The sequence below is a fragment of the Maylandia zebra genome, linkage group LG3, assembly GCF_041146795.1.
Source record: "Maylandia zebra isolate NMK-2024a linkage group LG3, Mzebra_GT3a, whole genome shotgun sequence".
NCBI classification, from domain to species: Eukaryota; Metazoa; Chordata; class Actinopteri; order Cichliformes; family Cichlidae; genus Maylandia; species Maylandia zebra.
This window is the reverse complement of record NC_135169.1, coordinates 36,468,608-36,487,492: the sequence shown is the minus strand read 5'-3', so window position 1 is coordinate 36,487,492 and position 18,885 is coordinate 36,468,608. Positions and strand designations below refer to the sequence as shown.

The following is an 18,885-nucleotide window of genomic DNA, read 5'->3' as shown; positions in this document are numbered from 1 at the left end:
AATGAAACATAAATATGTTTTCTGCCTGGGATGTTGAGCCTTGGGTCAAGTTTTTTGACCAGCTGCTTAAAGACCATTTGCGCTTTCTGTCATATGGCGTGCAGCTAGCAAGGTTATGTGATTGGATTACATTTGGGTCGCACATCAGCTGCATCACCAGTATCTCCTCCTTCACAGCCCGGATTTACTCGACTGTGTGCCTTTACCTCAAGTGGTGAAACGTGTTAGTTGTTTCAAAGCAAAAGCGGTTTTCTTTCATATTTTGAAGAGTATTGTGCTTTGTCGTAAGATACAGTGTTGCCAACTCCTCAGTAAGGAAAATCGCTATTAGTTGTCCTAAAAGTCGCTAGAAGTCGCTAAATGACGTCATCGCCTAATTTGCATAATTGGTCATGCTAATCTAATTATAACCTATGTTGTTGGAGAGAGAAATAACATCGTGGAAGAGACATAAAGTGAGTAAAAAACGTCCTTAATGCATTTAGAGTTTATTTAGAACTACAAATTAAATTTCTTTTAGCAATTATTGTTTTTTTTTTGTCACAATTCCAACCCTGCTCCTTTACCCGGGCTTGGACCAGCAAAAGTGACCCGAAATTGGCACTCTGGTGGAGTTACTTTGTGTGTGTGTGTGTGTGTTTATAAGTAGTTTTAAACCTTGTGATCCACAAAACAGCATAAGAGTTGTTGTGGCTATTTTTGTTGAATGTTTATAAAATGCAATTTGTATTCATTTTTGTTTTTTCTTTAAAGGTGTAAGAATATACTGACCTAGTTTTGTTATGTAAATTTGTAATTAATTTTATTGGAGAAGCTTTTGGAAAGTGATTGGTTTATTAGCTTATGGACCCTCCAATTAATCAAGAGATTAAGAGCACCCTGGATGGGTGTGGTAAAGAGGTTTTTTGTTTTTTGTTTGCCAAATGTCAGATGGGAAGACGGGAGGGTTAGAAAATGATTTTTTGACCACTTTTGTAGTTGTTAAAGCAAATTAAGTTAACTTTAGTTTAATTTTAAGTTTTAAGAACAAACGTTCTAAAACAAACCTCCCGTTGCCACCCACGGCCTTTTCTTGGACTTTTTTGGTGTTTGGAACGTAAAAGGCCACGACAAGAGTAAAAGAGTAAAAGAAGAACTGACTGGGTTACAGCACCCGCTGCTTGTTGAGAGTAAAAGCGATACGGGCTTTCACGTCTTTTTTTAGCGACAAGGGGTCTGAAAACTCGCTAAATATAGCGACAAAGTCGCTAAGTTGGCAACACTGGGAAGATATTCAAGTAGCTTCCTCTGTATATTTTTGGAGGCAGACACACCCACGCTTTTCTCATAAATGCCCACACTACGTAATGTAAATGCAATGTAAATGCATCGCAAAAATATTGCTATTTTATTTAAATTTACATTGGTATTATTGTGAATGATATGATATGGTACAGCGCAACACTAGATTCCCACCTTCAAAGTAGTGTAAATCACCTTGCTTCACTGTAGTTAGCTGTTTAGCACGCAGTTGAACAGCTGAAGTAACTCTAGCTAATAAGGTTAGCTAATATTGTTAGCTTGTTAGCATGCTAACATTTTCTAAACGGCACTAAATAAAGGCCTCTCTAGTTAATCTTATTGTAGATTACTTTGTAAATTAATCTTTTCTTGTACAGAATTAGAAATAAACTTTTACAGTAAAAAAAAAGATTTAAATGTTAGCTAGTAAAGCAGTGCTGTAGAGTTTCATGCTTTAAACACTGCTAACTTTAGGGAAGCAGTGCACCAAATAAACTGTTTGTTGACTAATTTGAATTCATGCAGTTTCAGTTCCGTGTCCTCCCTGCTCAGCAATGAGGTGTCACAAACAAGTAATAACAAAGTAACCCATAACACCCCAACGTAAAGACAGGAGAAACAAAATAATCTCCACGCTAACACCAAGCTGTTGGTTGCATCTAAATCGTTTCCCAGATTGCGACTTGACAGTCTGCTCATGAGCAGATAAAGAAGCAGAGAAACAAATGCAGAAGCTGGCAACCGATCCAGCGAGGGAAGAGTAGAGGGAATCAGACAGGAATTGAATACAGCGGCATCTGACGGCCCTCTGAGAGACCCATGAGTGGCCTGAAGGTCGGCTGATGGATGATGATTGATGGTCGCTATCTGCGCACCAAGCCTCTCTGTGGAGAAGGCGACTTTGTTGGAGTGGATTCTGTCATCAAGTAAATTGACCTCTTCATAAAGCTTACCGTGCCCTCTGTGTACTTCGGTAATGGGCTGCATTGTTTGGAAGTGTGTGTCTGTAAGGATTTCAAAAGTAGTACATTCATGTCCGTAGGAGTGCGAGTGTCTACGTATATGGCTGTAGATCCTTTTAATGTCTGTGTTTGTCTCGAGGCGTCTTTACATGTCCGAGGGTGTTTCAATCTTTGTACGCCACTGTCAGCGCGCATATCTGCTCCTCCACCCGTGTCTGTGTGTGTCCAGCCCTGTGGTGGCGTCTTCTGGCCCTCACAATCCTCAGGAGAGGGCGGCGTCATTTTTCACAGTGACAGGCAGCAGCCCACGCAGGGTGGCCCGGGGTCTCCAGACTAATAGCGTCTGGCCGGAGTCTCTACGCTCTTCTTCTTCATCTTTGCTTCCACCGACCACGGTCCCTGCAGGAGCCCAGACAGAGAAATGTCTTGGCAGCGAGGACCGCACTTTCATTTTGTGTGTTGGGATGAGGGCCGAGGCAGAAACACAGGCATGCTGAAGCGAAATTTAATTGGTGTATTTGCTTGCACGGATCAATCGTTGACACGTTTGCTCAGATCAGTGAGTTAGTCTAATCAAAGGACACTATAACATCTGAGTGATTAAAAATTGAACTGGAACAATCCAGTTAAGCTTTCTACTTTCAAGCACCACGTTTAGGCTTTCACACTGTGTTTTGCAAGTGTCAGTGCCGTGACAAACCACCATCGTGTTGTCTCTGTGTCCTTTTTAGCTCCACTTCAAAGAACCCTGACGCCTATTGCTCCCTACGGTGAAATATTCCTGTTCAACACCCCCAAAAGTGCTCCGGTAAGACAGCGTACACTCCCACTACTGGACAGTGAGTAGCAGCTCGCCAAAGAGGAACAGACATTTCTCAGATCTTCGACGCTATCTTCGGTGTTTCGGCTGCAGTCCGCACACTCAACTTCCCTCTCAGTGTTAATGCTGTCACTGTAGACACACAGAGTGTAAAATGTGCTCGTTTCAGCTTGCCCCCTGAGGTTAATAGAAATGTCACCTCGCTGCTAAAGTTAACATAGTTTAGTGCACCGAGACAATAACTGTGTCTGACTGAAAGATGGACACCTCCTTTTCATCTGATGCTAATCTCTGCTGTGTTCTCTAGGACCAAGGTGCTAAAGAAGAGCCCCACAAGGGTTTAAAGGACAAGATAAAACGGAGGAAACAGAGGTATAGTATGCTCACGTAATGCTGCTCCAGCCCACTCTGGATATACACACAAAGAAATCCAGATATTTGAATGAAGACTGGGATTCATACACTGCAGATTTTGTTGTATAATGGCATGTAAAGTGCTGATAACAGTATGTGGCCACTTTGCATGAGAAAAAATAACTATTGTGATTAGCTACACTAGAAATATTTAATATATATGTCCTTCCTCAGATTTGTGAGAATGGGCCTTCTTAAAGAGGCAGAACACCGAAATATCAATTTCTTTCTTCTTCTTTTCCTTCTTGCTGCCATCCTATTTAGGCTGCCTTAAGTTTGCAGGTATTGGCTGCAGAGATCTCTCTTCTCCTGAATGTAATGAAACCAGATTGCACTTGCCTTGTGCTGGTGAAAGTGCCCCTCCCAGGTTTTACTGCAGCAGTGTTTACAGAAAGCAATTTCATGTAGGAACCGTTTTCTTTATAGCCAAGCTACATTCACCAAGCAAACGAAGCATGCAGCCTAGCTAACTTTGCAGCTCAGTTCCGGAGAACACCATTATTCCAGTACTCCTGCTAGAAACACGTGCCTCTTGTCACACTTCAGTGCACGCTTCCCTCTGCCCAGTGACACGGTCGGTTCAATAGAAAGGAAACAGTTCCCACATGAAACTGCTCACTACTTGATTGTGTGTAAGTGAAGGCAGCCGTCTCTTTAGTGACGACAGAACCGAGGAACTCGTACAGTCTACATAGATAAATATAAATACTTCAGGAGGCAATTAGCCTAGCTTACTTTTGTGCTGTATGGTTTTTTCTGTTTCTTATGCTGATTCAAACAGTTTAAGAATCAGTTAGCTGAATGACATAAGCAAATAATTAACAAGTTAGTAATTCCTGTCAAAATCTGCTTCAAAACAACATTTTTGATGTCAATGAAATGAGGGTATTCCAAAAATGTCATGTCAGTCACATTGTTCTCAGATTAAGAAGCCCCGCCCACCCTCTATTCCAAACTTGGTTTTAGTAGATGAGCCAATCAGGAGAAAGTGAAGGCTTAACAAAAAGTAGCTGAACAATGGCTGCACCAAGGCCTCAGAATAATATAATTCAAAATTATTTTAAGCTGTAGATCATGAAAAGCTACTCTAATAGAGGCAACCATTCATCGCGGATGGCCGCCCCTTCCTAAGCCTGGTTCTGCTGAAGGTTTCATCATGTTAAAGGAGAGTTTTTCCTTCCCACGGTCGCCTGTGCTTGCTCACAGACAGTTATCTGATTGTTGGACTTTTCTTTGTATTATTGTAGAGTCTTTACCATAAAATATAAAGCACCTTGAGGCAGGTGTCATTGTGATTTGACCATAAATAAAACTGAACTGAACTGAAACCTGGAAATAAGCACAATTGGGTCCTTTTAGCAAATCAGCATTTTTCTCTTAACATGTGATGCATACACAAGGTAATTCCTGATTAACTGCTAATGCCATCTAACTATTGATGTCCTCTGTGCAGAAAAAAGACACCACTGAAGAAAGAGTCCAAAGAAAAAATGTCTCCACCAGCTCCAGCTATTCCAGACCCTTACGGGGACGACTACTCCACAGTGGACGAGTGTGCTGCCGTTTTGCCGCAGGCATGTGTGGACCAAAGTTTTTCCAAGACCCCTGACCCCGCTGCTGCTGTCGGTCCAGCTGCCTCCGGCTCTAATAATAAATCCTTGATCATGGTGAATTGTGACCTCTACTCACAAGCTGCAGACTCTGTGGGGGCTGCAGAGAAAAGTGGACTGCCTGATATTTCTCCATATGCATGCTTCTATGGAGTCCCCAAACGGCAGGTGCTCAAAGTGGGTTGGCTGGACAAGCTGTCACCTCAAGGGTAGGTTACACTGCTTCATACTAGTATTTAGAGGTAGCTCTACATGCATGAAGGTCAATTTTTCTGCAGCTCCACTCTGCCTGGAGGATATTTATATCCTCTTAAGATCAGTGCAGGTTTAGTGTATATACTGTTTTTTTACACCTCTGAATCCCAACATGCATCTCAAATGGCCAGAAAACTGTTCTCTAATAAATTTTGCACTCTCTGCTTCCCCGTGTGTCTTCTATCTCGGATGATTGCTTAGAACTGATAAATGGTATTGGATACAGAAGCAGATCTATCTTTAATGCAAGGCACTATCGAAAGGAAAGAAAAAAGAAGATGGGAGATAACTTCGTAGCATTGAGATGCACGATATGTCTTATTTCAGTTCGTTCAGCTTTCCTGTCAAAAACTACATTTTCTTTTCCCCGTGTCTCCCTCGGTGCTGCACGTTCCACTGTTGCTTGAAGCCACAGCTATCAGTCATTTGCTTCCTTTTTATATTCTCCTTCCTCACCTGATTAGCATAACTTTGGCAAACTGCCCTTGGGCTGTTGAATATTCAAATTGGAAGTGGCCATTTGTTTTGATTATGCTAATTGACAGCTGTTGAAACAACTCTTGACATTAATGAAACAATGACACTCTTGATGAAATATGAGTACCTGTACAGAGCGGATCACTGACTCGCTGTCCTGAGATTTGGGGATTTCGCTTGATTTCTTTTTTTGGTTAATTACTTTGTGAGTGTATCAAACACATTTCTGCTTCTCTTTTTTTGTGTGCAGAAAATGTGTTTTTCAGAGGAGGTGGGTGAGATTTGATGGTGAGAGTTTGACCTACTACAACAACGACAAGGTAGGTAATGGGGGGAAATACGGCCTTAAACGTCTTGCTTTGCCAAACTTTTGTCTTCCTTGTGTCCTGCTGACACATCCTCCACTGTCACACTGGCAAAGTCTGCTTCATTCCTCTGTGCTGCGAGCAGCTGAGCCAAGTTCCTAAGTGTTCCCTTCGTTCTCTCATTGTCATCATTATTAGCTTGGCAGAGTAAAGAATGGGGGCAAGGACAGAGCGACATTACACCACGCATGATGGACCAGCACTCTCTGTGCCCACCCAGCCATACAGTAAAGTACATTGATGTTGGCACCTGACCAGTTCTCTGGGAAAGAAAGATGGAGAGGGAAAGCCTTCCTCAGCATTTCTCTGTCCCTTTCTCTTCTCTCTCTCTCTCTCTCTCTTTCGTTTTATTCTCCCTACATCTTAAATTTCGCTTAGTATTGCCTAACTCATCTTCAGACGAAGAGAGAACTGCGTCAGGGTTGGGTGAGAGTTGTAAAAGATACTACAGAGGCTGCCAACATACATGCAAGCACTGGTTTTCTTCAGCATTCAGTCACTTAAAACATTGACTGAATGCTGAATCATTTAATAGTTTTGATAAAATGCAACAGTGAATCAAACAATTTTTCCATCGACCTCCAATAATTTCTAAATGATACAAGTTCTGTGAACTGGCAGACTGAAGACCGTATTTATTGTCGCCGTTATGCTACATCTGTGAGGTAAGCAGGCTTGTCAATGGGTAGTGATGTGTCATATCTATGTCAGAACCATTTCCATCTTACCTTTTTTAGGAAATACAAAGAGATTTTCAAAGTAAGACATGTCTGAATTTAGATTAAGTAAAGAGTTAAACAAAATGTGGAAATATGACCGAGCTATAGATGGTAATGGTTAAAACAATTTTGAATTTGAGAGAAGCTTAATTATAGTAGTACTGAAATCACGTCAGTTCCAAATTGGAATCTAATCAACCGAAACCCATTTATTATTCCACATATAACTTTCTTACTTTGTGTTGGGGTGTGTAACCTTGATGTGTCCTCAGCCACTCAATACAATATTGAAAAGTCTAAAGCACGGGTTGTGGAGTGCCGCATCAATGAGCTGAACTTAGTTATGCGCAATATTAATTTTAACTCCTTCAAAGCTTATTGATGCGGCCCTCCACAACAGTCCCAGTTTCTCATGTGTCCCCTTGGGAAACTTGATTGCCTACCTCTGGTCTAGAGGATAAATCAGAAGAGAAAACAACAAATGTATTTAAAACATAAAAACAGTATCAGTTTTTTCATTCGAGGGGTTGCAAAGCGGCTTTCAGACATCCAGCAACTGTAAGCAAGGTAGAGAAGCTTAAATGTCATGCTCTGTATTGAAGTTTCAAATACACATAGAAGCGTATTGGGTGATGTTGAAATGCATTGAAATGAGCTGATCTGCAATGCTTTAAATAAGCTTGAATTTTGTAACAATGCTAGAATTTTAAGCTCGATACTGATACTCAGTGTGCTGTTTTTGATGTCATAAGGGAAATAAATGACACAAAAAAATCAAGACAAATTCCACAAAAATATTGTTTTATTATTAGCCATAGCTGCTAACTTTTAATGCTAATTTAGTTGACAGTTAATGTTGGCTTTGAGTAATAGCTAATAATTTAACAGCTAACATTAATGTGTTTGTTTACTAGATCAATATTTATGATAGCTGCTTTAAAGTTGTTAAAATGGGAGCTTTAGTGACTTCCAAATTCATCATAAAATGTTGTTTAGTTTTCTGAATATCCACTGCTGTTCATGTGTTCAGCTTCTAGTGGAGGGAGGGGCCGTGTGCCTGTCTGTCTACAGCGGTGCTGTGTGAAGTTCTGAGCCAACTGTTTATTAATCTGAGAAGTGATTTCCCGAACTAAGTGTGAACTTAAAAAAGGGAAGTATTCCTACATAAAGCTAAAACTGTTCGCTATCAAAGTATAACATCCTCCCAAATCTCTATGCAAAATCTACATGCTCGCTTGTACCACAGTCAAGAAACTGTTATTGAGATTAAATATTTTCTGCATTCAGAAATTTTTTTTGTTGCAGTACATTGGATATGATTAAACACACACATCAGTTTGGGAACCTGGGAGCTGACTGATAGTGGAGCCTGATGGGAAAGGCAAACATTAAATCATGTATAGAAGGAGTTGTTGGATACATGGTTAGAGTATGTGGAATTTAGCACAGTCAAACTTTTTATTATGCAAGTCTTTTAGTTTCAAGTCTGACATAATGTGCTTTGCCATTATGCTCTCACTAATGACCACTGGATGTGTTTTGCAGTAGGAACAGGCACATTTACTGCGTGTGTGTGGATGTGTGTTTGAGCAGTGACCCCATATCCTCCTCCTAGGGCCAACTTGTTTTCGCTGCAGCAGCATTGCACAACATCACAATCAATGATGTGGGACCTGTCTGATGCCTGCTCGTTAATCACTTACTAATTATAGCTCTCCATGCTCTCTCGCTCCCTTTGCCTCTCTCTCTCTTTTTCCCCTCGTTTTCCCATTCCAATGCATATGTCGCTTTATTTATCAGGACACGCTCCATCAACAGCAGGGCGGGAATCGGCAGGGAGGCCAACGAGTCAGCACTTTATACTCTGTGTCACTGTCGGTGCAGGGATGACAGTCACTGGAAAGATGAAAGTTTGCTTTAATGTGTGTGTGTGTGTGTGTGTGTGTGTGTGTGTGTGTGTGTGTGTGTGTGTGTGTGTGTGTGTGTGTGTGTGTGTGAGCGAGCATTGTTGTTTAGACTTTTAAAAGTATAAAAAGACTTCTAAAGTCCTGCCAGTGTGACTCTCCCCTGTGAGACAGTAGAGGACTTCATCATGTTTTGGGTGAATGGAAAGGTTGAGTACAATGTCTCTGTCATCCTTGCTTTGTGCGGCCAGCTGAGGCTGCACCACCCAGCATACCACCCACTGCCACCTCCAGAGGGTTAGCGCGGGGGTAGAAGAACATTAAAAGGAAGTCTCTCAGCACTGGTTTATGTCAGAAACTGAACTATGAGTTGGTGGCTTTCTTTCCCTCGCTGTGCTGAGACGTGTATTCTTGTGACTACAAAAAAAAAATGCTGTACTCCTCAAGCTACATAACCTTTTTGTTGTCTTCCTGATGTGGGGGTTCACAGCTCATCTCAGAGGAGTTGTACTCATTACAAGATTATGCCAGTCAGAGAGATCTGAGGCAAGAGTAAATACAAGAACAAAAATAAGCAATTTTGAGAACTATTTTCAAAGGAAAGCGATTTAAGCATGCTAGGCACCAGTTAGAGATCATTTGCAGGCTAAATTAACCTATAAACATTAAGTTAAAGCAAGAAATAAAGTTAAGCTAGACTTGGTTTACATTGAATTTTTAGGCTCATATTAGTCAGTGAAATTGTGTCTAATTAGGTAAAACTTAATATACAGCAATATAGTCAGTAGCTTAGTGATGCTAACAGTGCTAACATGTTTACCGTGCTAATCAAATATTGACTAGATTATGTGAGATTATGCTAATTAAACAAGCTGAAACATTACATTCTTTCTATTATGAATTAAACATGTCCTTCATGAGCAGTAAAAAGTGTTTGAATACTACTAGTATTTTGTGGTGGTTAATTGCAGCTAATGCTACAAAGCTACACTGCTAACTGACCAAGTATCTCACTGGTCTCCAGGCCTGTGTCACGCAAGCCTAGATGCCAGTTGACAATACTCTGGCAACTACCGGTTGTTTGGGGGGGAAATAATGTGTATTTCCCTACGAGTTGGTGAATGAATGCTTGGTGCTCGGTGAAATTGCTCACAAAGCGGAAAACGTTGCAGCTGCAGCAGTTGCTCATCGGTTACGTGGAGGAGCCAGCCTTCTTTGCAAACACACACTAACCACTAGCCAAGTGACAGTGAAACAGAGAAGTGTGAAACAAACTAGACACAGAGATAATTCACTTTCAAAGTAATGTTGACTGAAGCAGTAGAACACAACTTTTACTTTAAACAATCTCACTTACAGTTTGTCATATTTTTTTCACATTCTACTCACAATATTACCAAAGCAAGGAGGTTCAATCTGACCTAGCCATCACAAGCAGCCCCTTGCTAACTGGTTGGAGACTATACAGTTTTTGCTGATAAGTCTTTAGGCCTGTGTCTCTGAAGCCTTAGCAAATGATAATGTCTATAAAAGATTTAAACCTGGAGCATTGGGTAATGAAACAAAAAATATTATTTTATTGCATTTGTAACTGTGTGAGTCAAAGTTGCTTATAAAACCATCAGACAAATCTTCTTTCTTTAGTTTAAATGAAAACGGTTTGCCCTTTTGAGTCATATCTTAAAAGACACAAGCAAAAAACAGACTTCTGCAGTCTGCGCTGAGCTTCAGTTTGGACTCTTAGATCGAGTCAATACTGATATGAGTATGTTTTTCTTTCTTTATCACGTTCTGTCTCTAGCATTCGTACACAAAAACAAAAATGCCTACACGCTAAAACATTCCCATGCTTGTTCTCTTTGCCAAACTTTCCAACACCCAAAAATCTCTTTTTTTTGTAGCTGAAAACCCCCCTGGGATCTGTCAGCACCAGACAGAACTAATCGCACTTAATCTCAGTCGCAACTTGAAGGTCTCTGGCCACGATGATGTCATCATAGGGGTAACGGAGGTGGCGTGGGAGAGTAGCGAGATTCGCAGTCTCACTTCTCTCTCTGTGCAGCATTGTATCCAATCTGTCTGATCAATCACGCCTTTCGCCTGATTTCGTCAACAGTGGGATTGACTTGGGAGAAAGCTGCGGGCCTGAGATGTAGTCTCCGGGGTCCCTATATTGGTGTCGTGTGTGTGTGCGTGCATGAAGACAGTCCAAAGCCTTGCTTCGGGGTAGTGAGAGGAGGAAGTGGAGGAGGATGGCTGCGAGGGATGAAGAGATGAGAGGCTGGGGTGGGGGATGAAGCTGGATAGAAGGCCAAAGGGGAGATGAGGTTTTAGGACAGGGGATCAGTCTTTCAGTGTGTCTATCTGTCTGTCTGCGTGTTAGTCAGTCTGATGTGGAAAAGCTCCCTTGCAAGCCTGAAAGCTTCTCTACTTACTATCTCCAGTATCATCCTAAGATGCCTGCTCTGATGCTGAGTGTTTCCTTTTTTCACTGTGAGTGTGTGTGTGTGTGTGTATAAATCCTTAAAATGGCTTTTATTTTGACTCCCAGGACCCTGATCAAGTGCCCTAATGCAGTCAAGTTCAATAATTATTAACATACCTTTAGCTGCTCCCATTAATTGCTTTTATGTTTTAACATGTTTATAGTGAAAGCGATCTATTACCTAAATTTCTAGATTTCCTCAGATCTTTCAAGTTTTTTTTTAATCATCTGTCAGCTTCATGTTTTTATTTTATGATCTGCAAAATAAGCGTTCTGATTCATTTTTCTCACTAGTTTTGTTTTTTAGTCTCAGCTCAGCAGGCAGTGAGCTCTAAGGAAAAAAAAAATCCAAACCCCAGTGTACACATCCTGCCCGGCACCACATGTCAGACAAAGTTGGTGATTAGCCGATGCCACTCGCTAACGTAGGGAAGCATTTGACAAATAAATAGCCTGATATTTTGCTCAGCGGTGGGTGATGGAGGACGCCGAGCGACTTAAATCCATCAAATGGACAAAAACACAGCCTGAAATAAATACCGTTAAACGGATTCTGTCTGTCAGCAGTAGGGAGACGGTGGTATTAGTGTTTGCTGTTTCTATTCACAGTCAGTTCTGCTGTCCCGGAGAGAAGGAGGGGAGGGAAAAACAGCGTAACCTCTAAACTAACACTTGGAAGGGAACCAGACTTTGGTTAAAAATGAGGATTATAATTCGACTCCATTAGGACTTTAAAGTCTAAATCTTTTATTCTGGTCTGATCCTCAGACAACAGATATGAGAGACATGAATGATCTCACAACTTCACTGTTCAGAGTTAGGCATAAATTATTTGGTTTTTACATGTTTAAAAAACAGAAAACACAGACACCATCGACTTCTAAATACTGCAGGCAGCTCGCTGATCGTGGATGCTTTTCCCGGGAGGTGCAATTTTTCCCTCCAGCCAGTTGGTGTCCTCATGCCTCCACTGAAAATCTGAGCGTTTGAGATGCCAGAACCTTAACTCCATGCTGGTGGTAAAACCTCCTCCATCCTTTTTCTTTTCCTTTTTTTTTTTTTAACCCTCCTCCCTGTTTTTTTTCTTTTCTTTTTTCTTTTTCTTCTCTCCACACGGCGCCTCTATTATTGTAGGCTTTAGCTCCATTGCTCTGCCTTAATTGTTTCCTGAAGTTTACCAGGTTGTTTTTGAAAAGAACAGAGAGTTATCCATGCAGGATAGGCAGTTCCACGCACAAAAAAGGAGAGGTAGTACCGACACCGCCCTGCAAAATGACATGGGGTGACAAACCCTATGGAGGACCAAATGAGAGGCCTTCCCTAGGGTTTGTATGGCTAAGAATGAGCAGCTGAAGTTGGAGTGGGGAGAGGTCATAGAGGAGGGGAGGTGAGTGTGGAGGAGATCTTTTGGCAGACGGAGGTGAGTCAGGTGTGTCGGCTATTGGAGAAAGAGTGATAGTTAGGCCTCATTGCTTCCTTGGCAGCCAGTCCTCTCGAGATCAGCCTCAAAAACCTTCACGTGCATGCGGGCGGGCAGCTGCCGCTCCGGCGCATGGCGTCATCTCAACGCCGACCGCCGCTTCCCGTCACATCGCACGTCTCCGCTGACTCTGCTGGGAGAGTATTTACAGATGCACAACTCGCAATTAAACAAGTCTCTCCTGCGTGACCCCAAAACTGGAATTAAAACAATTAATTAACCCATGCCGGGGTATAATTATCCGTGCGCAGCCGCCGAGCTAATTCATCCACGCGCGCTCTTACTTTCTCCTTTCCTCACCTTCCTTTAACTTCTGGCTAAATTTAGAGAGAGAAAGAGGGAGATATTGGTGTGAAACTCCCGGGGAGAGGAACGCACACGGCTGCCTGTCGGTAATTAGGTTGAGCCACTTCTTGCCATTGTTAACATCCTGCTTTAATATGAGAAGGACCCCTTCTTGACCCTCTTAGGCGTCTTCATTTCTACATGATGTCTCTCTTTTTCCCACGCGCCTCCTCTCCTGTCTTTGTCCTCCCTCTTCTCTGTTTCTTTTTCTTTCTGATCATGGATTTATCCCTTCCCCTCTGTTTTTTTCCCTTCCCCTCCTTACCTCTTTTTTCTGATTGTATCACACAACGCTCTTACCATTTTCTTTCCCTTACTTCTCTCCTTGGCCTTTCACCCAAACCTAATTTATCTCTTTTTTTTTCCCCACCATCCATCCATCCCTCCCACTCAGCCCTACTCTCCTTAACTGACTGTGCCGGCTGGTATATTTTTGGCTGTGTGGTCTCTAGAAATAGGTTTTTGTGGATGGCAAGGTCACTGGTTTAATTAATAATGACAAGAGGGAGTCAAAAGTTCACATCCTTTTTTTTTTTTTAATTTCTCATTTTGTCTTCCCCACACCCTCTTCCCTCTTTCATCCATCCATCCATCCTTTCTTCCTTCGCTTACTCGGCACACTCTGCATGTGACTGTGGGATAGAAGCACGGTGAAGCACAGACACAAACTGTTACAGTTTATACACAGGAATCAAAATTCAGGTCAAGAAAACGGGAAAAGGAAAAAAGCTGTCATATGAAGTCATTTGTTGTTTCTGTGTTTTTTTTCCTCCTTATTTTGCAATGATAATGACATTATCAGCATGAATAATGCATTCTCGTGTCTGCCCCCCCCCCCCTTTTTTTTAACAGCCATGTCATTTTTCATGCCACTACAAAAGCATAATGTGCTGCCCCCCTCCCCCCACTTCCCTCTATTGCAGGAACGTTATAGTCTGAGATGTTCTTGGACATTTCTGTGTTATATTCTCACATCAGGTTCTGAATACTGATAGTGATGCCGTCTGTCCTTGATTCTTCAGTAGTCATAATATTAACTTTGGAGGTTTTTTCTCCTTTTTTGTCCATTCTATCTCGTTTCCCATTCATGATGACCCAGTACTGTAATTGCCATTGTCGAGGGAGACTGTAAAGAGGGTCACGAAGCCTCCAGTGCAACATCCTCCTTATTTGGATGCCTCCACTAGAGCTGCTGGGGAGGAGGGGGGGTAATGAAACAAAGCACACAACCAAGTCCCGCTTTACCTACTCACTTCCTGTGCTGAATCCCCAGTACACGTGTGCACGTCTCTTTTTAAATTTAAAAGTTTGTTTTCAGCTCGTAGATTTGTTTCATGAACTTCCAGATGACGTCTCGCCACGTGCGCTGGCGTTCTTTAATGTAGCGCAGTTCACTTTTTTTCGTTTGGACATAGTTTCCTGCTTTTGAAATTCTGCACATTTCAAGTATCCAATTCGAGGTCGGAGGTCGCGTCAATGCAAATTCGTTCCGGCTCTCGGAGCAGCGCTCCTTGTCCGAGAGCGTTTGTGCGATTTATCAAAGTTATTGCTGGACACGGAACAGGGTTGCTTCATTTCTGCAGATAAATCTGACGGCCTACTGATAAGATGTTTCTGTGGTTTCACGAGGACGTCTGTTAGTGCTGTTTGAAATTGAATGTGGTCCTAACAGAGAGTAATACGACTCAGGATTTCACGTCTATTGATACAAACAATGCGCCAGAAAATAATAACTGTGGGCCTACAGATGCAGATAATAGGAATAAGCAGCAGTTGAATAACATTATTAACATGCGTGAAGCGGCGTGTGTGCTTGTGTTTATTCGCTGTGTGTGTGTCCTCCTCTGTTTAGGAGATGTACTCCAAAGGGATGATTCTGGCCAGCGCTATCAGGCAGGTGCGAGGACTGGGCGACAACAAGTTTGAGGTAGTCACCTCCCTGCGGACCTTCATATTCCGAGCTGAGAGAGAAGGTACAACAAGTGCTTCCTTTTCCTCTTTGTTCTGTGGTTTTGCATTCAGCTATGAGCCACACGTGCCGTTCTTTCTGTTTGTCACTCTGACCGGCTGATTCCCCGTCTAGCCTTGTTTTTCCTTCCTCGCTCGCCCCTGTTTCCCCGCCTCTCCCCCCTCCCTTCCTGTTTGTCTCTTTCTTCTCCTACCTCGCCATCTGAATATCTGAATGCCTCCGTGACAATCTTCTGTCTCACCTCCTTTTTCCTCTATTTTCTCTCTCTTCCTTCTCTAACACGCTCTCTCTCTGCAGTTTCTTTCTCCTCATACTCATTTTCAGTTTTATTAGGCTCATTTGTATGACTGTGAATCCTTTTGCAAAGCACCCCTGTGTAAAGAAACGGTTGTATACATTTATTTTCAGTCTTTGAAGACAGATATGAAAGGATCAAGATCCATTTAATGTCTGTGAGTTAGGTACAGCGATGTGGCGTTTAGCCTTGCCTAGCATGAAGATTAACGCAGCGTTCCAGTTGCCTTGCAAGTCGGATGTTGGGACTGGGAGTGACACCACTCCCGAGGTGAGCTTTTTCCAGTGGTAAAATTGGAAAAGCAAGGAAAAATGGGGTTTGTTTTGCTCCTTAGCAACGTAGAGGCATTCATGTGTCACTAGAAAACCAGCACAGTGCTTGGTTTTTGTTTCTTGTGCTTAAAAACATCACTGCTGCCTCTTCATGGACAGAGCACAGTCAGTGCTCTGGATACATCTTATTTAGCAAGTCACAAATACATAACAGTGGCTGTACAAACTGCACGTTTGACAGTTGTGCATGTGTGCACTGGATTGGATTGTGAAGTCGGGATTGGTGGGACTGCCTTGACTTGTTCTAGTTGAAAATTCTGACTGGGAACTTGCAAGTGCATAATTTTGGAGACCAAGATCAATATTTAGTGATTTAAAATTCATATATTGCTGGAGACAAATTGATTTCTGTAACATTTGTTATATTGAGTTCTTTACTTACTCATTTAAACTGAGTCTGCTCAGATTAGCTGTCGTGTTTCTGGTGTTCCAAACACGTGTAGCCAACTGGGAAGCTGCAGAGCGCCCCTGGTGGACGAACTTTCTCCTTTGGATTCTTAATTTCTAAACTTCCTAAACTTTCATTTATTGGCCTTTTTGCTAATTCACATATGTTGAGAAAAATAGTAAAATTGGCCAATATATCTGCGCCGCTCGAGTTTACTGTAGCAGAACAGCTGGTCAATGAGGAAGCAAAATTACTTAAGGGGAAACAGGATTCTGCTCTAAATTTATACTTAGTGTTAGTATGTGTAGGCTGATTAGGGCCATGTTTACAACTCGTGATCACTGGGCCACAGAGAGGGAAAATGTCAGCATTGTAGCTGAACTTTAAGTGCAAAAGATGTTGCGTGCCATCTGTGACAACAGATATTGATATATATAGGACCTGCGGCGGGTTGCAAGGTGGCTTGGAGGAAAAAAAAGCAGTTTTATTATTGGCACCTTTTTTGAGATTTTCTATTTGATTGCTTATAAGTGTGTTAAAGTTTCCATGTTAGCGAGTCTGCTGCAGTTGTGCTTCAAGTGATGGAAATGTTATCATCAGAGGGTGACGAGTGTTTCGTGATCGCTTGTACCCGACTGTGGAGACTTTACAATACAGCTACTAGAACTATAGCAGGAGTGACTGCTTGGATGTGGAGTCTCCTGTCTCCGTGTAAACACCACTTTAGAAGGAAATCAGCTGATGTTTTCTGTCACTGACGTAAACCAATCTTTTTTTTTTTTGTAATCGAAGTCTTTATTTGTTTTTAACATTTCACAACACGAAAAAACAAACAAAACAACCAACAAAACAACAACAGGAAGGAAAAAAAAAAACAATAAAGAAAAGAAAAGACAGCTTTCAATCCCATAGTTAATCCACCTTTATACTTCGGGTCCATTTTCAATACCTGTTAACTAACAGTACACCCGTAAAAAAATAAAAACAAAAAAAAAAAAGGACAGTTAACTCAAATCTTTAAGTCATTCCCTTACTGAGTGCCTACACAAACAAACAGTGCAGCAAGCGTACAACATAACTAAAGATAATTGCCCTGACCAAATAAGTTCCAACCATCTCAGCCAAAAACCCGTCCCCACGATTTGTCAAAACCCTCCCTATCATCATTAATCCTAGCCAAGAGTTTTTCATACGACACCATTTTCAGCATAGTTTCTTTCCACCTATTATATTCTGGAGGAGATGGTTCCTTCCATACACTCAGAATAACTCGAGCCGCTGCGATCACCCCCACCTTTATAACCACAAAGTCATATTTTGAAACCCCAGGTAACACCGACCGATCCCCTAATAAGCACAGTCTTGGTGACAGGGGTATCATCAAACCAATCCACCTTCCTATTTTGTCCAACACTTTTTGCCAAAAGGGATAAACTTTCCCACATTCCCAAATAGCATGTATAAATGTCCCTGGATCTGAACTACATTTCCAGCATACATTACTGGGACTAATTCCCATTCTATAAAGTTTGGATGGAGTGAAGTACCACCTGTGTATTAATTTATACTGAGTAAATTTACCCCTGGCCTCCCTTATATACTTATCAGAGAATGACAAAATTCTGCGCCAGTCTTCTTTAGAAATTGCACAACCCAGATCCCTCTGCCATATAATCCTCAAGTTTTCACATATCTCTTTTTTTGGATTGTTAAACAGTTTGTAGAAAACAGCCGCCCTATGTGCTGTACTGGACAATTCTAAAAACTCCACCACCATATTCGAGCTTTGAGCAAATTTTCCTTTGGTAACACAATCCCTTATTTGTAAATATTTCCAAAAATTATTTTCTCTTATCAAACCGTATTTTCGGGTTATTTCAGCAAATGACATAAACACTCCCCCTGAGTAAAGATCACTTATCCTGCGTATGCCTTTGACAAGCCATTCCTTCCAGAACACAGTTTTCCGCCCAATCCGTACAGCAATATTGTTCCATAGCGAGGCATAAGGTTGTCTTAGATGAGATGCTCCACACAACTTGTGCACCTCTACCCAGACAGCTTTGGAATACCTGAGCACTGGGTTATCATGAGAGTCTTGTCCATTAGTTGCCGCGCCCTGTGAGAAAACATCCAAAGGTGTGAAAGGGCTCGCTAGTTCCTGTTCGATCTTCATCCAGCTCAGCTCAGAGCCCGATCCTGTCCAGTATTTGGCCAGTCTTGACAATCCAAAAGCTAAATTATACAACTTCACATTTGGGAGGGCCATTCCCCCAATGTCTTTAGAGGCCCACATTTTCTTTATATTCACTCTCGGCTTTTTGTTATTCCACAAAAAATCTTTGAATAACTTCTCAAATTGACTAAATATGTGCAAAGGAATTCGTACAGGTAACATCATGGAAACATAATTGAACTGTGGGACCACCATCATTTTAATCACATTAATTTTACCCCATAGTGTAAGATTCAATTTACCCCATTTATCCAGATTTGTTTTTATCTTTAGGAGGAGAGGTTCCACATTTGAAAGCATAATATCCTCCAAGTCGGGTTTTAATAATATTCCTAAATACTTCATACCTGAAGGTGAGTACTTAAAATTGAATGGAGTAACGCATCCAGAATGACATGATGCTGACAATGGCATGCCCTCCGACTTGTCCCAGTTTATCTTATAACCTGACAACCCTGAAAATGACTCAACACACGTGAGTAGTGCTGGTAGAGACTGCATGGGATCCGTCAATACTGCTAAGATGTCATCAGCATATAGAAACAACT

General features: G+C 41.7%; 1 protein-coding gene across 2 annotated transcripts in view; it reads left to right on the top strand.

The window, feature by feature from the left end:
- Nucleotides 1-18,885, top strand: part of arap2 (ArfGAP with RhoGAP domain, ankyrin repeat and PH domain 2) — a 175,820-nt gene that overhangs the window by 8,881 nt on the left and 148,054 nt on the right. For both annotated transcript variants that reach the window (XM_024806350.2, XM_076881779.1), the window contains exons 3-7: nt 2,975-3,051; nt 3,371-3,435; nt 4,931-5,296; nt 6,070-6,139; nt 14,970-15,090. In XM_024806350.2, the coding sequence (XP_024662118.2) occupies nt 2,975-3,051; nt 3,371-3,435; nt 4,931-5,296; nt 6,070-6,139; nt 14,970-15,090 (699 nt within the window). The remainder of the gene's footprint in view (nt 1-2,974; nt 3,052-3,370; nt 3,436-4,930; nt 5,297-6,069; nt 6,140-14,969; nt 15,091-18,885) is intronic.